Here is a 15,562-nt window from a genome sequence, read left to right as displayed (position 1 = left end):
GTTCCTTCAGAATGGTGTCATCAGAGTGGACTAAGGGTGCCACAGTCCTCCATATCAGGATCCCAACCCACATAGCAGCTAGTGGAATGAACATGGTATATAAAATAGGGGAACCCTCACCCCACAGCCCAAGAGTGTGTTTGACAGCAGGAGCATGTGTGTGCAGATGGATGTTTTCTTTCCATTAGCTGTGGCCTTTTGGAAATGAGCAAGATGGCTGTGGTTTAACTGTCCTTATCTCATCTTACAACACCAGAGATACTTTGCACTGGCCCAACCAGTAGGGGACCGTTTAACTTCAAGATTCTCCAAAAGTCAACTGCAGGTGAACATGCACACACATAAAACTAAACCTGAGAAAATAAACATCATCATCACACTAGTGGCCTCATTCCACCCCACTGTCTCCTGCACCACCACATTCCTCTATCTGCACCTCCCAAGTCCAGGGCAGCCCAGGGTGGGTTGGGAAGTAAGGTGTTAAGGAGTTGGAAGCCAGAGGAGACACTTCCTAGAAGCCTCAGTAGGGACATCAGCCCACAGAGCTGCAAGTCATTTACAACTTTCCCCTGGTTGCCTCTGTGCTTTCCACATGCAGAAGCAGTTCCAGATCACTAATTAGAGGTGCAGGCATTTGTCCAAGGAGATCTGAACAAATTTTTGAGAACCAGGGAGTAGATCAAAATTAAATTTCTTCTTCCTTTATCTGCTGGTTTATGTAGTTTCCACATGGGAATCTCTGTTTGGCTTCCAAATCACTCATTTCACAGAAGCTGAAGCTGATTGTAAAAAAAAAAAAAAAAAAAAAAAAAAATCAAGGATGTCTCAGTGGCTCATTGATTGAGCATCTGTCTTCAGCTCAGGGTGTGATCCTGGAGTCCTGAGGTGGAGTTCTGCATGGGGCTCCAATAGAGAGCCTGCTTCTTCCTCTGCCTGTGTCTTTGCCTCTCTCTGTGAAGCCCTCATGAATAAATAAATAAAATTCAAAACAAAACAAAAAGTCATTCCCATTTAAATGAGACATTGTTTCATTTCTAATACATCAAATTTATTGCTCTAAGTACTTTCATTACTGAAAATGGGAAAATATACAACTACTAACTTTTCAACAACTTATCACACACTGAACATTTTGTTGTACATCTATGTTTGTAGAAATACAAACAGACATATAATGAGTAGAGACACCGTTGCTTAGTGTGTGTGCATGCAGGCCTGTTATCTATTATTTCCAAAGTAAATATGCCAACATTAGATGCTAATGCTGTGGAATACTTTCATGTACCCAGTAGAATTAACTCATCACATCCATGCAACTCAAGGCAACAGGACACACTATATCTTCATTTAATGCATGAGAAAATTATATCACAGAAATGAAATAACTTTAGGACCAAGATTTAAACATAGGCACTTGGGATTCAAAATCCAAGCATTTCACCCCTCTACCACCAGTTTCCTTTCAGTGTTAGTCTGGGTCTCATGAGTTCTTATGAGATCAGGAAACATATTGTCCATAAAACACTGCTATAGGGCTGAGCACACCCGCCAGTCATGTGACATGTTTTACTGTCACCACCCAAATGTCTTAAACCAAATGACTCTGAATCAACTGATCATAGAAGGGGAAATAACCTGGGTATCTTCTTCACTAGCTGTGGCTCTCCAGTTTGGGCCAGTGCCTCTATGAGGCATCATTAGACCACCTCAGGGCAAGAATTAGGAATATGGAATTGACCAATATTACAACCAACACTGTATTTGAAGGCTCAGCTGTCATGCTGCCTCTTACATTTGACTCTCAATTAGATAGCACCAAATAAAACAGACATAGGCCAAAGTAGAATTTTGATTGCTTTTATTGTGTTTACTATGATAAACAGTACGAAATTCAGGTAGCAAGGATGTGTGCTTCCAGGGAATCATCTGGATAAAGAAGAGTTCAAGGATACAGCTGGAAAAAAAAAAAAAAAGGATACAGCTGGAAGCTGCATGCTAGCTGTACTCAGAGGCATGGTACTGAGTGGCTGAGGAGCTGGTGGGCATTGAGGAGAGAGCAGTGCTGAAGCCCCTGGGGATGGCCCCCTGTCCCCAACTCTGAGTCATGGCTGAATTTGTTCTCACTGCAGAGTGAAACTTTCTGTTTGCCCAGTGGTTTATAAATCCATTCTGCATAATGACACTATAGAGAAGACACACGTGAAATGAAATAACCCAATATCAGAAAGAAAACCCCACTAGATCCTCAGCAGACACTTTGGAACAGCAGCCAAGGACAAAATTGGATCCTGGTGGCACCGTGTGTTAGGAACTCTTCCCATTACCATTGAGCACTGATCTCCCAAGCAGATAGATGGTGATGATGATGGAGTACGTCAGACTCTTCAGGAGGAGGAGGAGGTAGGTATAGTAGGCAGAGGTGTTCATGAGCTGCAGCTGCAGGGGGTCTAAAAGAAATGATTTATTACTTCCACAGTTTTTTTGAAAGGCCAAGATTTAGTCATTGGAGAGTGGTGACTGTATACATTTCTGATAACCTAGCTTGAAGTGACACCTCACACCAGCACAACCGGGTAGTAAATACCTACATCACCATCACCACCACCACCACCACCTGAGACACCTCAGAACCCAGTTTTTTAGGTCAAGTCAGTCAAAAACCTATGAAATTCACATAGTACATTCAAAGTATTAAAAAGTAAGGTTGTGCTTATAATGAGTGAATTCTGTGGGAAAAAATACATTGGTGATAAATGGCTTTTAGCACATTCATCACATCCTGAATCTAGGCAAGCATAAGAAAAAATATGCATTAAGTACAAACTGAATGTCATTTATTTTGAGAACTTTGCATGCAAAGCTTAAATCTTACTTAATTTTACAATAACCTCTGAAATGATTATTTTAATTCCCAATTTACAAATACAGTGAACACAGAGAGAGAAGCCATTTGCCTGATTTCATACAACCAGTAAGTACTAGAATCCAGATTTCAATCCCAGCAACACAGAATTAAAGAACACTTTCTCAGTTGCTCTGTAATTCTGCATCTTCACATATAATAAATAGCCAAGACTTCAAAATGATTAAGCCAATTAAAAGTTGGATGCTTCTGCTGAAGATGATGATGATGTTGATGATGGTTAGAGTCCAGAAGTCCCCTGATATTGGCCTTGGAAGATCGATCAGCAGGGCTAGAACCCATGCTCCTCATCATTTCCTTTTCTTTATATGTGGGGAGATGGAGCCAGGAGCTATAAATTATGATGTAGCAGCTAAAAAGGATACCTAAGCTAGACATGACACATATTCCATGTTGTATCTTCAATAAGTCAGTTAGGTGTTATTTGTGTTGATTTTGTTGGGCTCAAAATTGTAAATAGTTTACTCATACTCATGCACTGGATAATTAAAAGGCTGGAGTCTTAAGTTTAGTCTGTGGCACTGGAAGCCCTGCACTGACACCCCCTCCCCATGTGTGCACCTGTCTCAGGACCTTGGCTTTGGGACTTAGAGGAAGAACAAAACCTTAGTAAGTATGTGAACTTGAGTCATCTTGAATCTAATGGTGTCGGTTTCAGCCTCAGCTCTCACTGTGTGGCATGGAGACTGAATTCATTGTAGCTCATTGCCCTCATGTGTAAAATGGGAATATAATCCATCACAGTGAGAATAAGAGCTATAAACAAAATGCACTCACAGTGCAGCACAATGTCTTCTGTACAAGAACCTCTCAGTGTCTGTTAATGTTCTTTTTTTTTTGTTAATGTTCTTAACTACCAGCAAGAATAAAGCTAAAAAAAATATAGAAACAACATGATATCATGATTTCCTCAACAATGAAATACCAGTCACAAAAATGAATGAAATTCATTGCTGAAAGAATTCAGGGCACATCACTGCACTCCTAATTCATGGTCCTCTCATACCCCAGCCAGCAGTTACTGTGTGAAGATGACCAGAGAGACGCTAGATTGACATAAATATCACTCAGTCTATTTTGCAAGATCCAGCCATTCTGAGGTTTCTCCCTGAAGCCAGGGGAGTTCAAGGGTTAAGTTGATCAAGAAGGAAAAATTCTACAGCATAACATAAAGACAAACATAGCCAAAAACTTACCATATTCATCATCCAGGGAAGCTTCTGTGGAGTTAAGAGCAACGAGTTCTAAAAGAAATGAGGACTAGTATTATTCATTGTTCATATCCATTGTTTAACTTTCCTCTGTGTTGTGGATAGATGATAGATAGATAATAGATAGATAGATGATAGATAGATAGATAGATAGATAGATAGATAGATAGATAATAGAATTTGTTAGCAGAGAGGAAGAGCTATACAAATATGAGCATCCCAATTTTAGAAATTGTTTATTTGGTTTTACATAATTTAGTAGATCAATTCACATATTATATTTCTGCACATAAAGATGTTGCAGTTTGTGATTGATGCATTTTTTAGTCTCAGAACTGGAGGGTAATGCCTAACATTATCTTGTTTTCTTCTGTGCTCATAGCTTGTAGCACAATAGGTACTCCACAGTATTTGCTTTATAAATATTATTGATTAGAAAAATAATGAGAAACGGTGACTGCTGTCCAGTCCTCTGCACCCACTACTCACATGAAGGGTTGCTCGCAAATGGATCTGTCCAACTCTAAAATCCACAGCAGCACCTTACATGTTGGAAGGAGTCTGGTTTAGGTAAATTTCCTATCTAAAGTAAGAAGCAGTCCTGTCTTCCAAATCATGCGTGCCCCAGTATCCTCAACTCCTGCACATGATTTTCTGGACTGATGGTGTTGGAGGACCTGACAACAATACTAAAGAAGGCCAAAACCTACTGTTTGATTGTTATTGTGCCAGGCACTATGTGGAAGTTTATAGGCATTATCTCATCTCATCTCCCCATTACATTGATAAGAGCTGAATTTGGAGAATTCCATGTTACCCAGAAGGAAACAAGATTTAGAGAGTTTATGTCCCTTGCTGAATAGCATACCAGTGATGATTGTCAGAGCCAGCACTGAAAGGATGATTGTGGGGGTTTGATGAGCTAGAGCCTGTGGAAAGCATCTTGTAAAACAACCCATAGAAATCAAACATAACTCCACCATTTTGGACTCTCAGATACTATCTCTTCCAAATAATTGAATTAGTCTTTGCAAATGACTATTTTATTACAGAAGCTCTGCATTTCTTTTTTATTTTTTTAAGATTTTGTTATTCATTTGAGAGAGAGATACAGAGAGAGAGCATGACGAGTGGGAATGGGCAGAGGGAGAGCAAGAAGCCAACACTAGCTAATTAAGGAGCCCAACTCTCAAATCAAACCTGCACTTTGGAATCATGATTTGAGCCAATGCCAGGCACTTAACTGAGTAAGCTACCACACAACCCTAAAAGTTCAGCATTTCATTGCACAAGTTTGTCAGGATAGAATGAAAGGCCACATCACACTGATAATTGTCTGAATACATAAATCTGAGGTGAGAATTGTAGTTATCTACAGTATAGAAAAACAAATGAAAACAAAACAAAAAAAACCCACCCAATTTACATACAAACACGAAAACCATTAATGATAGTTGACCATTGGATACAGGAAGAGAAAGTTGCAAATTTCTTTTGGTTTATCCTTTTTCTGCTCAATGTGTCCTTGTCCACACAGACATGGTTCTGGCATGCAATTTTACGCACTCCAGACAATCTTATGTTGGTGTGCTCTTGAAGAAATGGGTGTCAGATATAGACTTTTGGTTAAATATCAGAAAGGACAAGGTTAGGATAATTATGTTAAATGATAAAATATCCTAAAGGGCTGACTTTACAATGCCTTCAAGGTCTCTTATCCATATAGTGATTTTATTCATAATATTTGCCCCTGAAACTAATATAAAACTATAGGTTAGCTAACTGGAAGTAAAATCAAAACTTCAAAAAAGGTAAATAAATATCTCTTACCATAATCATGCATTGAATGATATGAAGACAGGAAACAAACAACTTTCATAATAAAACTTGTATTTGTGTGCTAGGGGCTTTTTCTTAATCAAGGTTTGTCAAAAATGTGGACAAGATGAGTTTTATCTCTCTTCAGATCATTCACTGTTCAGTGCTTTCATGTATAAACATATATGTAAGTGTTATATATTTTTTAAAAAGCTTCCATGGGGATCCCTGGGTGGCGCAGCGGTTTGGCGCCTGCCTTTGGCCCAGGGACGCGATCCTGGAGACCCGGGATCGAATCCCACGTCGGACTCCCGGTACATGGAGCCTGCTTCTCCCTCTGCCTGTGTCTCTGCCTCTCTCTCTCTCTCTGTGTGACTATCATAAATAAATAAAAATTAAAAATAAATAAAAAAATAAAAAGCTTCCATGGTTTAGCACAGAAAATGTGCTGTAGAATTCCTTAGCAGAAATGCCCTCATTTAAAAACAAAACAAAAACAAAACAAAACAAAAGAAATGCCCTCATTTGTTTATTGTTATGAGAAGATCTTGGAAGATATCCTCTCTGTTAAATGTAGAAATAAACATTAAGGCTCTTTGTATAATTTGATTTTAGTTGATTTTAAGAAAGGATAAAAATGAGTAGTATGAATATAGGAATAAATCCATCCATGTCATGTTTTCAACAGAAAGTACTTTCACTATCATAATTTCTGTTGCTCTGCATCGCAGTTCAGGTAAAAGTAAATGAAAATATTTAATCCTAAATTGATCATTGGACAAACTAAGAATCTATGAAACAACAGAAATTCAACTGAGCATATATTAAAGATCTACTTGGCTATATTTAGCAACCTATTCATGAATCGGGCATCATCCTATCCAGCAAGTAGGAGGCAACTCCTAAGGGCTATAGGAAAGAGGTTTTTCAAGATAGAGAGTGAAAAAGAAATTATTAGCAAAGAATACACTGTTTTAGGCAGGGTCGCTATCCCAAGGGGAGCAGAGGGGGTCAATCAGTAAACATCCTAGTGCTGACCAGGAAATATCCATGTCCACTGGCTAAAGGTTACAGTTCTGGGTACTGTAACTGCAGTGCGGTAGCTATGAAGACTTGGTTTACTGATTCATGGCCTCAAGCTAAATGAGTACATTGTGAGCCTGTGGTTTCCTTTACAACAACCTTCCCTTTTGATCTGATCTCAGCTTAACTCAGAGATGGGATCAAAATTGAAGATATTAATACTGCTCTCAGCAACAGTGCTGAAGTTCTCAGTTTGTGTTGTTCCTCTGGGTGATTTCATGGGTCTTGACCTTTATGCTCAATCCTTGTAATATTCAAGGGTTACCACTTCAGCTGTATAATATTTAAATTGGACATTTTGTCATTCTTTGGTGATGTTCCAGTTTTATAAAGATCATTTGTTTATAGGTTTCTGGCTTAGAACATGCATGTAAAGTTTTTGAGAGAACAAAATGCACCAGGCAGATTATTATGATGATTATAAACAGGATAATTCCCCAGGTTTGGAGTGCTTTCTGATGTCATTGTCCACAATATTCAAAGCAATTAGAGTCAAATAAGTAGGAAAGACCCTGCTGAAAGAGTTACTGAGTTTTACCTTCCCCAGTAGTGTTCATCTGGGTATAGCAGGTGGGGTGGCCTACAGCACAGATTCAGCCTTGCTCAGCGAAGATATAATCGAGGGCTATCTTACCTTCAAGAATTACTTTGGACAGAAAGTATTTTCTGGTGGCTGCCCTGGTTTTCCTTTAGACCTGACTCTGTTTAATACACTCCCATTGTTTATCCACCTTCATTTCTCTGATTCAGAAGCAGACAGATGCTATATTACAAGGACATCAGGACAGCCAACGTCTGGCAATGAGGGGCCATTTTTTGTAGAATTGGAATGGACTTTATCTACATGTACCATAATCTTACAAGGAAGGATTTGTGTTGGGCAGCCATTACTTTAGGAGGGATTCTGCAACAATTTCAAGAATGAAAGAGAAGGCCTTGATCAGACTTCATTTACATTTATCCCACACTAGGGAAGTAGGGCCCTGCCAAAGGAATACATCCTGGTAGCTTCTTGGTAGTCCCAACTAACTAGGGATTTAAATTTAGGAGAGTCAACCAATGAGATATCTTATTTACATTGAGAAAATGTAGGAGCAGAGTAAGATTTTCTGCTAGCCTGAAATACAAGTTTGCTCTAAATTACAGAGGTTACCCTTTGTCAATGACATAGGATATACAGGTCATTGCCAGAGTAAAGGATAAGAAAGGAGGGAGAAAGGAGTTCATATTTAGTTAGTTTCACCTAAACCCCTGTTTAGGTGAAAGAAGTCTCCTGTATCTGGGCAGAACCAGGTGATAGATGCAGACATTTGTAGCTATGTGCTGCGTACAAGGCTCAACCTTTAGTTTTACAGCTGTTTCACTTGTTAAGGTCCCTCTTTTACTGAGATAGTCGAGGATTACCTTCCTCTGACGTTTTGTCAAAAATACCTAATCAGCAGGCTGTAAACTGTGACCCACAGGATCCATTTTGTGATCGAAGAAGGTTTCCAGTTTAACCTTTTATTGACAGTTTTGAGAATCAGATTTTGGAGACTTAGAGTAGTGGTAAGACTAGCAGGAACACAAAGGATCAGCAGAAATTTGTACACTGAGACAATTCCAAGATGGTGGCAGGGTTTTCCTAAATGTTCCTGTGATTTGCCCAACGAAGGAGGAGCCTTGATCACGGGAGATCACAGAAGGTGCCCCCCCCCCAAGGGAAAGCCCATTTATAAGTGTGCGTTTCCATAGTGAGGTCATCAGCCTCTTGGCAGAAAAATAAATACATAATGACAAGTGCATATGACAACCCATACTAAGCGGCAATGGAATGAAGTCCAGCTGCAAGTATTTAACCTATCCAGAGAGAGAAGTTATGAAGCCTCTGGAGGCAAAGATAATTTTCCCAGAATTAAGGACCTGACACGTTAGACACTGATTGTAAACCATTTTGTACTATTATATAAGTCTTCCCAGTGACATCCTTTCAAAATTTGAGTCATTTAAAACGCCCATTGTGGGTAAAGTAATGAAAAAACAAAACTTATGAGAAATGAGGTTTGCCATGGAGCCCAAAGAACCAAGTGACTGCTCTGGTTTTCCATTAGACCTCTTTGTCTAATATACTCTCAATTTTTATACACCTTCATTTCTCTGATTCAGAAGCAGACAGATGCTATATTACAAGGACATCAGGACAGCCAACGTCTGGCAACGAGGGGCCATTTTTTTGTAGAACCAGAATGGACTTTATGTACACGTACCCCAATCTTACAAATACAATATCTAGAAAAACTTAGTGTGAGCTAATTTTTGACAATGTGTCCCATTTTAATCTGACATGCCAAATGATTTAACTAGTTTAACAAACCCATTGGAATGCTCCAAGTCACAGAGACTTAAGCAGACCAAAACTACCAAGAAAGTAAACTAAGAACCCCCACCCCCACCCACTACAAAAGCATTCATCCTTTTGGCAGGAGAAAACGCAAATTCTAATGCTCATCAACTTACTTTTGATTTGAAAATTCTTCATTCCAACGTCAGTCAGTCCTGCCCACACATAACATTCCTTTCCAAACATCCCCTTTTTGCAAACATCTACAACTTTCTCTTTTACACTCATGTTTTGTCCTGAGTTTACCCTCTTTGGATAACCAGCCTCCCTTTAGGACAAAATCCGTCTTTTCCCCCCACAAAATATATTTCCATTCCTCATACTTCTTCTTTCTAAAAACACAATCTCTTACTTTCTTTGCTTTCCAAGTGTTTCTCTTTTTATTTTTCAGCAGTCTGCATCACATACACTATAATTTTTAACCCGTAGAAACCTTCATATTTAAAGCAAGCTAGTCATCAAGCAGTTGTGAACCGTTTCTTAATCTGCATTCTTTAGATTGCCGAATTTATGCCGAATATCATAATTTCTGGAAATGTGTACTTCTTCATAAAACAATCTTTCAGTAAAGCACCAAATATGACTATGAACAGGCCCAAGTTTATCTTTGCTTTCCTAAAGCCAATCATTTATAAGCCCTTTTCCATAAATAGGGGAATAAGGGGGAAGGGTCAAGGAACAGAAGTACTTTGAATTCCTTCAAGAGATGCATTTCTACTTCTGTTAAGATTTGTCAGCCCAGTTGCCCTCAATTAATCAGGGTTTTATTCAGCATGAAATGATATCATAGGTTGATCCACCTAATCAAGCACATGAACCTCAATTTGCTTCCTTCTCTCTGGTTGCATAGTTTTAATTTTAAAGATTTCTGACATGTGGAATAACATCCTTTGTGAGTTATGAGGGTCCTCAAGTCAGTGCAAAGGATACTACCCTCCCAGTACTCAGAGTCACTCACAGTGAGAGCCGAGGGAGGAACCAACAAGCCACATGTCCCAAGCAGGCAGAAAGCTAAGAGCAGTTACACAGGATGACACAAGCAAGAAGGCAATAGCTCTCACTGTGAGAGAAAGGATCAATAGCAAGGTCCTGGATTTGGAAAGAATGAGACAACGAGAAATTTTACTTTCCTCTCTGGACCAGGCACTGTGGACAGAGATTTGGAAGGAGCTACTTTTTTTTTTTTTAATTTTTATTTATTTATGATAGTCACAGAGAGAGAGAGAGGCAGAGACACAGGCAGAGGGAGAAGCAGGCTCCATGCACCGGGAGCCTGATGTGGGATTCGATCCCAGGTCTCCAGGATCGCGCCCTGGGCCAAAGGCAGGCGCCAAACCGCTGCGCCACCCAGGGATCCCTGGAAGGAGCTACTTCTGTTAAGAGTTTCTACTCTTCCCTGCCTTCTGCTAGTTTTTCTAGGATCCCTTGTGCAGGTGCTAGAATTTACCCGAATTTCCTCTTGACTATTTAAGAGAAAAAAGTACATAGCAATTTGCCAGGAACCACCCCGTTTCATCAACTGTGGAGGGGGCTCATTTGGCGGCTCTCCTATGAAGGTAGATATGGGGGTGTCTGTAAGGCTATGAAATAGCAGACTGCTGTTTGTGGCTGTGTAGTCTGTTCAGAGTGGAAAATCAATTCAGACTAGAATGAACCCACAAAGGAGCCCAGAGGGGATCAGGAGTAGTTGGATTAGTCTATTAATGTTCTGTTTTAGATACTTCTTCCATCTTTAATTTTTCATTAGCCTTTTGCAATGAGTCAATCAAATAACTTTGAAATATTAAACATTTTGGAGGATTCTATTTAATTGGGGAACTCTTGCTTTTGAGTGCATATCTTAACCATCTGATTTAATTTGCAAGTTCCCCCATTATGGGCATTATATTTCTAGGTTATCATTGCCCTGAGGCCTCGCAGCAGCTTGGCCTTTATCTACATGAATGAAGACTAACTGCACATGAACATTAGTGTATGGGCAGCAGGAGATGATACTGAGTTCTGGCCACAAGAAGACTCTGTGTGCACCAGCAATTCTCTGGAATATTGCTGAAGTTTCCATCTGTGAAACTTGGTCTGAAAGCTAGGTGCTTGGCTCTTTGCCTGTTCAGTTGGACTCTGTGCAAATATCCAGCGCGATGCGACCCAGAGCAGACACGCTAGTAACTGAACACAGGCATAACACTCTGTCAGCCCAAGCTGACCTGCCTGTCAAGCAAAGCCAATTAGTTTAGGAGTCAGAACACAAAGTGAATTAGAGCTTGGAACCAGGGAGAACTCACCCACAGTGCTTGCGCCAGGTGGGAAAGATCGTGAACTTAGAGGGCTCACAGTTACCACCTCTGTGTTTTGCTTTGCCTCTGAATGCCCTTCGGAGTCAACATCAGATTCCATCCTCGCTACCAAATCTGTTAACAAAAATCAACCAAGTAAGTGTTTATAGTTTAATGGCTCTGTTAATCAACCAATTTATGAATCACACAGCATTCCATTTAGCAAGCAGAGGGAACTCCAAAAACTATAGGAGAGGAAAGGTTTTTAAGAATAGGCAGGAGGTGGAAAGGGAATATTTAGCAAAGAATTCATTGTTTTAGGCAAAGTCATCCTCCCAAGGGGAAGGGAATGGGTCAATCAGGAAACTTCCTGGGGTTGACCAGGAAATTCCCATATTGACTGATTAAAGATTACTCTTATGGCGGGGGTGGGGGGGTGGGGGGTTGAAATGGCATTTGGTTTAGGTAGTAAGTCTAGATTTATTGCCTTGGGGCCATAAGCTAAGTGTTGCCATTTGGGTCTGTGGGTTTTTTTTTCAAAGCTCCAAGAACACAGGAAGCTCCCTACTGAAGACTTACTTCAGTAGTTTAGACTTGTATATAGCAAAGCTCTTCAAACGTCTTATTACGTGCTCCTTCTCCACTGCTTAAAAAGTGCTTATCAACCACAAGGAAAAACTAAAGTGCTTCCTACTTATGGTCCCTTTGGGGCCTTGGTCTGTGATGTCAATGCCAGGACTTGACTTTTGAGTCTAGTGAGTTAGTGGATCAGAGCGGGGCCAGGGCACATTGAGGCCATCTGCCCTCCCTATCTAAAGATGACCAGCGTCTACCCCAATGAGGCACTTTGGACAAATGCTTGAATCACAAGTGACCCTGGATGATTAGGAAAAGTATATTCACTTGACTGTCAGTGATCCTTCTTGGGACAGTAGTTCATCCTGCATCCCTTCCAGTCTGGCTCACACTAGAATTGCAATAAAAGTTTGCTTAGCAGTATTACCAATGGTAATAAATACATTCATTGTGTTGGATGGAGAATGTTAATATACCTTTGCTTCATTCAATGTTTACTTACTAAATTTCACCTAATATCACCTTATGCTGATATTTTAATTTGAATCTGAAAAATTCAAGACCATACTAAAACCTCAGTAGTCAAATTATTATTTCTGGTTGAGTTGTGATTCGGCTCCATGAGATCAACAGCATTTTGTCTCCTATAACTCACTGTTTATGGGTGATACTTTGAGTAGAGCAAGATCGAAGTAAAAAGTATTTTGACTGCTACATAGAGCGTTCTTGAAATATGTATAATTGTTTCTATTTCCTGATCAAGTAAAGGTATCAAAAGTGGACTCCCTGTGTGTTTCCTATGTGAGAGGTTGCTAAGGGCTTTCACATGCACTGTTTCATTAAATCAAGAAATGATGGTAAAAAACATCACTGTGGGGCAGCCTAAGTGGCTCAGGGGTTTAGCCTTCAGTCCAGGGCATGATCCCGGAGATCTGGGATCGAGTCCCACATCAAGCTCCCTACATGGAGCCTGCTTCTCTCTCTGCCTGTGTCTCTGTCTCTGTCTCTGTCTCTGTCTCTGTCTCTCTCTCTCTCTGTGTCTATGAATAAATAAAATCTTTAAAAAACATCACTGTGACATTAATATTTTGGATGCTAAAACTGAGATGACAAAAGCTAAGTAAATTTGTCCTTTTCTCTTTCTCTGTAGGTTCCAAAACCCATACTGTTTTTTAAAAAGATATACTTATTTATTTTGAGAGAAAGAGTGAGAGCATATAGTGGGAAGGGGCAGAGAGGGAATTTCAAATAACTTCATGCTAAGTGGGGATCACGATACAGGGATCCATCTCATGACCCTGAGATCATGACCTGAGCTGAATGAAGTGTCAGATGTTCAACTTACTGAGTCTCCCAGGTGCCCTCAAAGCCCATACTATTTGAAATCTATGGGGAAAGTACAGAATATATATGCACCATGAAAGGCAACAACATTAGATAAAAATTTCTAATTGCTTGTTTTCATGAATACTTGACAGAAAAAAATAGGGTTTTCTCTTTGAAACAAAGGGTCCTTGGAGGTTATATTCCTATTTGTATGTACATACCTTCATTTATCGAAGGAAAAAGAATCTCTTGATTAATCCCTCCTCTATCACTCTCGTGGTTGACAATACATTTGTGTTCTTTATCCATAGACGCTCCAGTCACGGTCAGCCAGCTGAATTTCATGTATGTGTCCTTAGTCTTCATAGTGTTTCCCTGCTGGGATTGCAGAACTGTTTGGTCATTCTTTTCTTTCCAATCTACCTTGATAATTTCAGGAAAAAAATCCTCGAGAAGACAAAGATATGTTCCAGCCTTATGGATTTTTATTTCAGAAATCGAAGGAAGAAAAACTGTGGGCTTGGGGGAAGTGTCTTCATTGGCACTTTTATCTGGGAAAAAAATGGAATAACAACAAAAACATAATGAGAGAAACACAAACATTTTGTGGTTTGGAACCAACTAGCACATGGTAAAAGGAAGGAAATATTGCTGTAGAATTAGTGTGTCATGGCCCTTCATCCACAGTGGTTTATGACGTACTTATTTTCTTAGTTTCCACGGGAATAGAGGTTCTCATGTGTAACTTGCCCAAAGTCATAGCTATTAAGTGAAAGAGTCTCGAACATAACGTGGAATATTTTGACACAATATACAGTCACTCGTTTGAATGGGAATCTATCGAGTTGATCTTTTAGTTACAAATATGGATCTCATACCCTCTTCTGAGTACTGGAATTCTTCACCTTGATTTCTGATTTTATAGAACATCTCATTCTTGCATCTGAACCACTGCAGGATTTTGTGTAAGGCAAAGTGTATTGCTTCACCTCCAAATTATTTACAATGCCTTAAATTTAGAAACAAAATGTCAATATTTCCAAAACTTCTCTTTTAAAAACTTTACTGATTATTTTTAAAAATGTTCTTATAGAACCCTAATCAAGTAATGCACTGGTCAGATTTTTGTTCTGCTTTAGGGAATGTTCACTAAAAGTACATTTTATTTTGGAATTTCATTTGAAGTTGTAGCCTGAGTGAGAAGACACTGTATTTTGAGTCTAAGCATCCCTCCTTAAATTTGAACCTGCCCTACATAGCCTGCTGAATTTGTCGTAGTACCCCTCAATTTTCTTTCATTTCAAATGCTAAATAAAATTATATGTCAAAAGTTATTGTCAGAGTTTCTTGCAGATGGGATCAGAACTTCCTTTACTAATGGGAATAAAGTATTGGGGATAGCAATTGGACCTATGTCAATCGAGCATCGAGATTCATTCCTTCGTTTGATCCTCATTGAAAATATGTCTTTCACACACCAATTAATAGGGAATCACTTGTCTTATTTTATCCAATGACTTTTCAGTGTTCAGAAAACCAAAGGAAACCTAGTAAAGCCTAGTAACATGGAGTCAGTTCATGGAACTGCTTTGCCTGTCTTGTCCAAAGCAGATGGCATATTTTTCCCACCAACATCACAATCTATGAGCATTCCAAGCTCTCAACAGTAATTTCTACCTCAAACTGACTTCCGTCCAGATCATGTCCAAAGTTTGGCTTCAAACTTCTACAGTTTTCCTTCATGATGGACTAACATGATCAATGGCTGGTTGCCTGGTCCTCCAAACTTCCCTATTGTCACATTAGATCATTAGGCTGTTACCTGCCTGACCAGGTCTGCTGAAGGTCACCATCTATAAGTGACATTAAATGTCATGATGCCCATAGCAATGTTGCAGTAATAGAATGAAATGCATTTATTTAAAGACCTTTTCATCCATTTTACAAATTGGATGTGGAAGGCAATGCCCAC

General features: G+C 39.5%; 1 protein-coding gene across 1 annotated transcript in view; it reads right to left on the bottom strand.

Annotated features, from left to right (window-relative positions):
- Positions 1–1,841: 1,841 nt before the first annotated feature.
- LOC118349952 (uncharacterized) overlaps positions 1,842–15,562 on the bottom strand; it is a 44,929-nt gene continuing 31,208 nt past the window's right edge. Inside the window, exons 5-9 of the mRNA XM_049096412.1 lie at positions 13,812–14,141; positions 11,698–11,823; positions 4,120–4,167; positions 2,325–2,447; positions 1,842–1,954 (exon numbers count right to left, since the gene is read on the bottom strand). Of these exons, the coding sequence (XP_048952369.1) occupies positions 1,923–1,954; positions 2,325–2,447; positions 4,120–4,167; positions 11,698–11,823; positions 13,812–14,141 (659 nt within the window). The 3' untranslated portion in view covers positions 1,842–1,922. The remainder of the gene's footprint in view (positions 1,955–2,324; positions 2,448–4,119; positions 4,168–11,697; positions 11,824–13,811; positions 14,142–15,562) is intronic.

The sequence above is a fragment of the Canis lupus genome, chromosome 18 (genome assembly GCF_003254725.2).
Source record: "Canis lupus dingo isolate Sandy chromosome 18, ASM325472v2, whole genome shotgun sequence".
NCBI classification, from domain to species: Eukaryota; Metazoa; Chordata; class Mammalia; order Carnivora; family Canidae; genus Canis; species Canis lupus.
This window is presented reverse-complemented; position numbering and strand designations above follow the sequence as displayed.